This window comes from Hylaeus volcanicus, chromosome 7 (assembly GCF_026283585.1).
Source record: "Hylaeus volcanicus isolate JK05 chromosome 7, UHH_iyHylVolc1.0_haploid, whole genome shotgun sequence".
Classification (NCBI taxonomy): Eukaryota; Metazoa; Arthropoda; class Insecta; order Hymenoptera; family Colletidae; genus Hylaeus; species Hylaeus volcanicus.
The window spans coordinates 7,653,343-7,661,403 of NC_071982.1; the positions used below are offsets into that span (position 1 = coordinate 7,653,343).

The 8,061-nt window shown below is 36.0% G+C and overlaps 3 protein-coding genes across 6 annotated transcripts; 1 reads left to right on the plus strand and 2 right to left on the minus strand.

Annotated features, from left to right (window-relative positions):
* Positions 1-64: 64 nt before the first annotated feature.
* LOC128880259 (T-complex protein 1 subunit zeta) lies at positions 65-2,836 on the minus strand. Its single transcript, XM_054130141.1, has 7 exons — positions 2,599-2,836; positions 1,599-2,190; positions 1,194-1,529; positions 1,058-1,123; positions 759-981; positions 516-684; positions 65-430 (listed from the first exon to the last, which is right to left on the minus strand). Exons 1-7 carry the CDS (start codon positions 2,733-2,735, stop codon positions 358-360), a joined length of 1,596 nt encoding a protein of 531 aa, XP_053986116.1. The 5' UTR covers positions 2,736-2,836; the 3' UTR covers positions 65-357.
* A 516-nt stretch (positions 2,837-3,352) lies between these two features.
* On the plus strand, positions 3,353-5,596 carry LOC128879762 (RNA-binding protein 48). Of its 3 annotated transcripts, XM_054129201.1 has the most exons (6): positions 3,371-3,472; positions 3,561-3,816; positions 4,327-4,517; positions 4,619-4,807; positions 4,892-5,386; positions 5,456-5,596. In XM_054129201.1, exons 2-6 carry the CDS (start codon positions 3,712-3,714, stop codon positions 5,562-5,564), a joined length of 1,089 nt encoding a protein of 362 aa, XP_053985176.1. In that variant the 5' UTR covers positions 3,371-3,472; positions 3,561-3,711; the 3' UTR covers positions 5,565-5,596. The 3 variants fall into 3 exon arrangements, with proteins under 3 accessions (XP_053985180.1, XP_053985179.1, XP_053985176.1); XM_054129205.1 differs by having other exon boundaries at positions 3,353-3,877; XM_054129204.1 differs by having other exon boundaries at positions 3,353-3,832.
* Positions 5,581-7,714, minus strand: LOC128879761 (uncharacterized). 2 transcript variants are annotated; one of them, XM_054129200.1, is made up of 7 exons: positions 7,575-7,664; positions 7,338-7,491; positions 7,035-7,253; positions 6,768-6,950; positions 6,321-6,696; positions 6,042-6,235; positions 5,581-5,956 (listed from the first exon to the last, which is right to left on the minus strand). In XM_054129200.1, exons 3-7 carry the CDS (start codon positions 7,218-7,220, stop codon positions 5,765-5,767), a joined length of 1,131 nt encoding a protein of 376 aa, XP_053985175.1. In that variant the 5' UTR covers positions 7,221-7,253; positions 7,338-7,491; positions 7,575-7,664; the 3' UTR covers positions 5,581-5,764. The 2 variants fall into 2 exon arrangements, with proteins under 2 accessions (XP_053985175.1, XP_053985174.1); XM_054129199.1 differs by lacking the exon at positions 7,338-7,491 and having other exon boundaries at positions 7,534-7,714.
* Between the last annotated feature and the right edge of the window lie 347 nt (positions 7,715-8,061).

The following is an 8,061-nucleotide window of genomic DNA, read 5'->3' on the forward strand; positions in this document are numbered from 1 at the left end:
CCTCATCACATTAAGAATTTTTGTTATCAAGGTAATTCGTGGTTTATATTATTAAGCAAAACTGTTTTCAAGTACTTTTTTTTATTTAAATCGTTGTACAAAGTTTACGTACGAGGCGAACATTTGTTTCATTTTTCCGGTTATTAATGGTACCTTGTACGATTAACAAGAAAATAAGACATTTCGTGCTCTTTAATTTAGAAGGAGCGTATTTGTTACTCCGCGCAGTTCTTTCGTGTTAATTGAAAGCATATAAAAACTTAAGAATTATGCGAAAGTTTCGATAGAGATCGTGCAAACATAGTATTTAAATTAGACGATGACTTTTCGAGAACGTTGAATCAAGTTGTTAACGGTTTAACCTTTCAAAGACGATAGTCCCGCTCTCATTATCTCGTCGACCAAAAGCAGATTGCTGGCAATAATCGTGCTGTAAATAAAAAAGGAAGTATTTCAGCAGAAGTAACATTAACAAACGCAAACCGTGTGTATTCGGTTATCCAATTATTACTTACCAAGAGTTAATAATCTGTTTCTTTACGTTATAGTTGTCGTAAATGCCAGCGTCCGCGGGTTTCAACGCCTCGCCCGACGAAATATCTAATCCTACCGGTTCACCCAACGCGGTTCCTTCCTCGAATAATTTAACGATCGTGTCTTGCGCGTCGAATCCACAATTTGCAGCTGAATATATACAAACACAAATACATTTAATAATTGTACAAGCGTTTATTAGTTCAGCAAGTAGATCGTCTTACCAAGAACTTTTGGAATCACGAGCAAAGCTTCCGCGTAAGCTTGCACGCCCAATCGTTGTTTTCCCTTTACTGTTTCCTTGTACCGTTGAAGGACCTGGCTAGCAGCCACTTCGAAAGCCCCAGCACCGGGAATAACAGCGCGATCGTCGATGGCGTTCTTGATAGCCCTCAGACCATCTCGAACGGCATCCTTCAGTTGTTCCAAAGTGTATTTGTTAGGTCCCTGATAATTTTTAAAACGACGTTGGTTAATGTTTGCGTTAAAAACATTCTTCTAAGTCTTCTAGTCTCAGTTTTACCTTCAGGAGAATCGTTACAGAATTGGGTTTCTTACATTCTTCTACGAACGTGTACTTGGTTTCTCCCTGTAACGAAATAATGTTATCTCTCGTCGTACACAAAAATTGATTATTTTATAATATCGAGTCGATTTACCAAAACGTGCTCGTAAACGAGTCCAGCCCATCCCAAGTGTTCCTCTGTCAAACCATCGAACGAATTCATAGCCGTTCCACCGCAAGCTAGCGCTAAACGCTCCATATTCCTGCGTTTCGCTCTGCGCAGAGCCAAGATATTTTCTTTGGCGAGCATGTCCAACGACGGTGGATCGATGCCCTTTTGATTTATGATGACGAACGACTTGTCCGTTCCGTCGCATAATTTCTTCTTCAGCTCGATTATTTTCTTCACGCGATTGTCGATAAACTGACGCTCCGCTTCCACGAGCTTCTCTCGTTCTTCCGCAGTTTTGTAGAAGAAACCACTGTTCACCTATGAAATTCAGACAATATCGTTACTTGTTACTGTTGTAATAGGTGGTCGATTCTTTCATCTTCTTACCTCGCTCTTCTCGTACTCCAAACTAACATTGCAAATCAATATATATGCATTCTCGACTCTCTTAGGCATGTCTGGGTGTCTGGACCCGTGATCAGTCACAATACCACGAACCAAATTACTATCGGCTGCAGTTCTGTGCTGCATCTCCATTAGCTCGACCATATGCAAATCGATATCTTTACCTTCCTGCCTGATAGTCAAAACCGCGTCCACGCAGATCTCGGTCAATTTATCGGCTATGCTAGGGTGAACTTTAGTTCTCAGCGACGTCCTCGCGACGCTCAACAGATTCTCCTTGGTAGGCTCGATGGGAACCTTCATGGAATCCAATACTTCCAAAGTTTTAGCTTTGGCCAACTCGAAACCTTCTGTGACCATTCTAGGATGGAGACCCTCCGATATATAAACATCGGCTTGCTTGAGAAGCTCTCCGATGACTAAGACCGTGCTAGTGGTACCATCTCCGGTGATATCGTCTTGAGCAGTGGATGCTCGGGCAATCAAAGTGGCGGTCGGATGTTGTATCTGCATTTCGTGAAGGAGCACATTGCCGTCTTTTGTGATTTTTATATCACCCGCTCCGGAGACCAACCTTTAAAAAAATCGAGTAATTAGAACAGATAAATAGTACTTTTAGTGTCGAGAATAATAATTTATTCTTAATATTATGAAATACTTTTAATATCGGTTACAGAGAATAATAACGATTATAGTATCAATTTTATTCTGAATTTTAGTACATTCTTAAGTGAAGCGAAAGAAAAAGGAAAGAAACATCAGTATCGCGATACCGGTACTTCGAGAAACTTCAACCTTACCTAATAAGGCTAACAAAAGTCACGAATGTAATTCTCGCGTGGCACACGAATTTATTTATTTATTTTCACAAGGAGAATTTAACGCAAGCTACTTTCCATAATTTCTCGTATTTTAGTTGTAAAAATTGCGGTCTGTGAATTCAGGCGAATCGAATTCGCACGTGACAAGAAATAATACGTACATTTTCATTGTGCCTTTCGGCCCAAGATTCGTCTTCATCACATCTTGGATTCCTTTCGCAGCTGTTATATTTACAGCCAAGGCGTGAGCGGCCCTAGCAAATTCAGCTTTGGGATTCAACAAACTAATTGCAGCCATTTCGCCAAGTTACAATGACAATTTGTTATATTAAAAAAATTATTCTCTCGGCGGGTTACCAAACGTTACGTTCCACTAACGCCTTTGACTAATACGATATAGGGAAATACGAAACACAGGGTTGCCACTGTTGCCAGCAAAGCAGGATTGCCATAATAACATTAATGTGTAGTTCGTATAAATGTAACATTCAAAATAAGATATGAAATAATAATTTATACAAATTCACTGGGGTTTATTGCGATTAGATATTTATTCATCCTGAGAAAAGTAGAGAATTATATTTTGAATATTTTCACGATGGTGGCGCTATCTAGCCGCGCACAGTGGAAACTGGTACTGCCCAACTAACTTGGGCGGTTCGCCGAGAGATGGCGCCACTTAGTCGGTATTTTTAGTAACTTAAAAATCTTAATATCAGTCAATTATTAGTGCACAAATCAACAATTAGAAGTCGAATTATGATAATTGCGATGTAAAATTATGCGAATATGCTGGAAAAAGTAAAAAATCTAAGATTTGAATATTTCCGATCGTGGCGCTATCTAGCCTAGCACGGTGGAAACTGGTACTTCTCAACAAACTTGAACGGTTCACCGAGAGATGGCGCCACTTTGGTCGATATATTTATTTATTTAAAAAACATAATATCAGTCAATTATTAGTGTACGAATCAACAATTAGAAGTTCAATTATGATAATTACGATATAAAATGATATGGATATGCAGAAAAAAAGTAAAAAAATATAAGTGCTCATATACGTGGAAATATATGATTGGAATGAATTTATTGAATAATATAGGTTAATTATTAACAATTATAGTGCTAGCTATTCCTCCGGAGTAATTGTACGGAGTAATTATTTTTCTGGTCAGATGTGAGGTTTCGTTGAATGTCATTAGTGGTCGTTCCAACAAATTCGTAGTTCGGCCAATACATAGAAAATACTAAATTAAAATAGAGAATTATAAATCATGGGTGATACATGCGTGATAACAAAGCTCCCTCATCATGTGCAACAAAAGCTGTGTCATACACGAGCACCTTATAGGCAAGGGAAAAGATTGACATCCGTGAAGGTAGCATTGTGGACTTGTATCCTATCCAACATAAAACGCCTGCATTATTAATTATTGAATAGTAATTATGCTTTGAACTTATGATTTCTTTCTAGGACAGTCTAATATGCCAGTAACTTAATTGCAAAATTAAACATCCTTTTATCTTTTAGACGACTACATCAAGAATCCATTCATTATTTCACTAATAACACATTAATTTATTCGAAAATATTTATTTAGAAAATACAACCATACAATTATGCTTACCATTGTAAGCAATACTTCCTTTCCTTCGAGTCTTTTCATTTTTTGAAATGTTTATGTCTTTCCTAATAAATAAATTTCTAATAAATGTTGATTTGAGGTTAGGTTGGCAAGCAACCTCTCCACATACATCACCTTTACACAAATAAAAAGTCGTCCAAGGGTTAAAAGAGATTCAATTTCATTCAGAATCATATGCAATATATCAAAGCACACTCTGCTTTTATTACAATATTTCCTTGACACGCTAGCTCTGTGTAACAGGTTTATACTATTAACGACGAATCAAAACATTTGATGATATGCGGAGTACCAAAGCTTCAATTAGGCGAGGAAGTAAAGAAACTCGTCGATCCTTACGGAGACGTAAAGAAGATTCATGTAGCTCCTGATTATCCCACAGAAGAATTTACAGAAGCTTATTACATACAATATGCTCGTATACAGAGTGCAAGGTTCATTAGTTTCTACTTTTCTACTGTACTCTGTCGTATTATTCGCACATTATCGAATTCATTCTGTGTTTGTATGTAATATTATATGTAATATCATGCAGAATAGCAAAACGCTTTATCGATGGTAAAAATTTTTACGGGGGCCTGCTACATGTTTTTTACGTACCAGAATTGGAATCTGTAGCAGAAACTAAAGCTAAACTTGTACAACGATGTCGAGAGGTTGCTATACGCATAAAGAGAAATCAACAAGACTCCGTAAATCCGAATACTGATAAATTTATTCCTAAGTATGTTGTAAATGTATATCGACAATCTGACTGATAAGAATAACTAAATTATTGTATATATCAAATATCAATTACACATTGCAGAGAGCAATATCATAGAAAAAAGAGAACACCAGCTTTACCACTTACAGAAGAGCGTCTAATTAAACATTATCCTGGAGAAACATTGTTTTCTATATATAATGGTATACCACAAAATATAGATCCAAGGCCTGTGTCTGAACCAAGTTTACCTTCGACTTCGTATAGTCATCAGGAAAATGATTCAACCACTGCATTACCTCAAGCTCCGTATCATCCAAACGAAGCTATCATTAGAACAACCGAAGTTAAAGAAGGTGTATCAAAATTTGATCGTCGAAAAGCCAAAAGAAAAAATTATAAAGGACAATCTGCGGACGGCAACGTAAAAGTCAGAGTTGTCAGGCCTGAAATTGTAGACACCAGCACTATAGTAAAATGGGATATTTCGAAAAAGAATTTGTTCAGTAATCCTAAAAAAGTTCAAAGTAATATAACTATAAAATTAATACCACAACGTGATAACGAGAAGAAAAGAATCGTGATAAAAGACCCAAGGTATATTACTTGTATCCCGCGATTTTTAATATTTCATTATATCCAGTTATTATCAATACATTATTTTAGCGTGTCGCAATTGGTACAACCAAGTAAGAATCTCCAAATTTCAATTCAGGAAGCCAAGTCTCAGATACGAGCAGCTATGCAAACGCATACCGCGGAAAATCCATCGTAATAAAGTCAAGAGATAATTATTTGACTAAGAAACATTTATTTTATCTTAAATAAATACAAAAATTGCAGCAATCTCACATTTACACAACCTATATTTTTTTACAATAATCTCGAGAAATGTCTTACTTATAAAATACATGGTAGGCAAATGAATTACGCGTTTTAATTATTCCTATAATCAAACGATTACCCTAAAAATAGTTAAATAATAATAGTCGAATCCGAATCCCATTGTATTCCACTTAATTTAGATCTTACGACGCATCTTTTGTGCGGTGGTGTGTTCTCCTGCATTTTCGGTACTACATTTTTATTCTTGAACGTTTGCTGCGGGGAGTTTATCGAAGCTTGAACTCGTCCAATGTTGAAACGATTTCCAAGAGGAGTTCGAATCTGAAAGCAAAAGCATTTGCATGGTACTTTCGTATTTCTTATTAGTAAGCATAACAATTTTTGGGATTTTTAAGTTATCAAGTACCTTAGCGATTTCATTTCCATTTTTCTTTTCATCCGTTGGAATTTTTACTTCCAATTTCTCAGGTTCATCAGATATCGACGAGTCCCTCCATATTTTAATTGTATCGTTATTGTTAACGTGGATTTCCTTATTTTGCACGTTATTTTTAGTCTCTGGTTCCGAAGTTGTCTCTTTGCTTTCCTCTTTGCTGTCTCCTAATATCGATTAAGATAAAACTTCGATAAGTACATTTATTAATTTTACTACAAATTAATTTTGAATCTTCGCTAATTCCCTCACCAATTTCAGAGTGTGTTTCATCGTTCGATTTGTTGTTAGAATCGTTAATAAGAAAATTCAGTTTTAATCTATTTTCGAGTAAATCAGGCAAGGCTTGTATTTCAGGGATATGAAACGGCGACAACGTTTCGCAATACGAAAAATTTGAGTTTAATACATCCGTCTCGTAACTGCCATCTCTACGCAGACATAGTTGAGACCTCGCTCTTAAACGCTGTAGAGATTTTGGCTCTAATATCGGTGTTCTATCGAAATTAGCAGCCGGAGACCTAGGGTCGATTCCCAAGATTTCGTAACGTTCTCTTTCTATCGTCGACATTTTAATTTCTAGATTACCGGTTACTGGCGTTACCGGATTCTCTACACTTTTATTTTGCTGAAACAAATTAACTGAATGTTACATGCTATTCTTTACAAGAATAAATGAAGTAAAAGTAAGTAATTTACCGCATCCGGAAACTGGAATATTTCACTTTCAGATATTTCTGGCTCCCTTTTTTGTGGTGTTAAACATGGTATTACTTGGTCTATATCTGTTTCTAAATATGGTTTTGCCTGTAAATATCTTGGAATTGCTGTAATGGCCCTTTTGCTTAATCCAACAGGAGTATTAGGGTAGGTTTTGCATACCTATTAATTGGATACATTTTATGCATTACGCATTGTTGTATGATTAATACAATTATATTTTGAATGTTATTATACAGAGATTACCTCTATCGGAGTTCTATTTATACCAATTGTTATCGATCTAGGATCTGTAGGCAATGTTACGCGATCCATAGTTGGCGTACACATAACGTCTTCTTTAACGTTTACCTCATCCATGGAAGGCTGCACATCCATTTCCTCTTTTTCTGTGTCAGCAAGGGAAATAAATTTGGTCAAATAATTTCCCATTATTGCTGTTATTTCTTCATATACTTCAGAGCGCTACAATAATTCATAAATAAAATTACTTCTTTGTATACTTTGGAGCATTACAATAACTTGTAATATTTTTCTGAATAATCTTACATGTTAGATGTTTAATATTAAACATCGAATATGTACAATTTTATATGTTCTTATAAACCATTCATTATTTGGTCATGGGGGCCCACTTTAACTTAGGTCCAAACATCAACTCGAATAATACGTTTACGCATTGTTTTAATAATCAAGAAGAAGCCTGCATAATTACAAAGTTAATAACTTTCATAATCGAACTTACCTTGAATAAACGTATAGAAAAGTTGACACAACACAAAATACCGTTCGTAACACCGAATACAACAACTTTTTCTTAGAAAATTAAATTGACTGTTACATTGACTGAACGATGTATCAACGTGCAATTTTAAATCAGAAACAGTGGGTGCTTTCAATTGAAATATCCCTAGACACTTTCGTACACACGGCGCTACATATCCCTATTGAACATGAGGACCATTAGTCGGCTTGTGAAACCATGTGTCTTCTAGTGATAATTAGTTAAAAATTATTAACAATGCCAGCATGAGATGATGTTGGTATTTGGAACCATTTGAAACGTGGACTGGTTACTTGTATTAGTTAAAACAAATGTGAACGGACATTTTCTTTAATTTCTCTTCATTTCCTAGCACATTTCCCTTTCATTACCCTTCATTTACTGGCACAGAGCAGCTTTCATTTCCCATCATTTACCTTCATTTCCTACCACATTTCACTCTAATTTCCCTTCATATCCTGGCCACCTCCTTTCTCATCCTGTGATCCT

Coding starts and splice junctions, on each gene's coding strand:
- LOC128880259 (XM_054130141.1), bottom strand. CDS start 2,735: ATGGCTGCAATTAGTTTGTTGAATCCCAAAGCTGAATTTGCTAGGGCC. Junction 2,191..2,598: donor CCGAAAGGCACAATGAAAAT/GTACGTATTATT, acceptor ATTTTTTTAAAG/GTTGGTCTCCGGAGCGGGTG. Junction 685..758: donor CGTGATTCCAAAAGTTCTTG/GTAAGACGATCT, acceptor GTATATATTCAG/CTGCAAATTGTGGATTCGAC.
- LOC128879761 (XM_054129199.1), bottom strand. CDS start 7,220: ATGGGAAATTATTTGACCAAATTTATTTCCCTTGCTGACACAGAAAAA. Junction 6,951..7,034: donor TAAATAGAACTCCGATAGAG/GTAATCTCTGTA, acceptor TCCAATTAATAG/GTATGCAAAACCTACCCTAA. Junction 6,697..6,767: donor TATTCCAGTTTCCGGATGCG/GTAAATTACTTA, acceptor AATTTGTTTCAG/CAAAATAAAAGTGTAGAGAA.
- LOC128879762 (XM_054129201.1), top strand. CDS start 3,712: ATGGGTGATACATGCGTGATAACAAAGCTCCCTCATCATGTGCAACAA. Junction 4,518..4,618: donor GCTCGTATACAGAGTGCAAG/GTTCATTAGTTT, acceptor AATATCATGCAG/AATAGCAAAACGCTTTATCG. Junction 5,387..5,455: donor ATCGTGATAAAAGACCCAAG/GTATATTACTTG, acceptor ACATTATTTTAG/CGTGTCGCAATTGGTACAAC.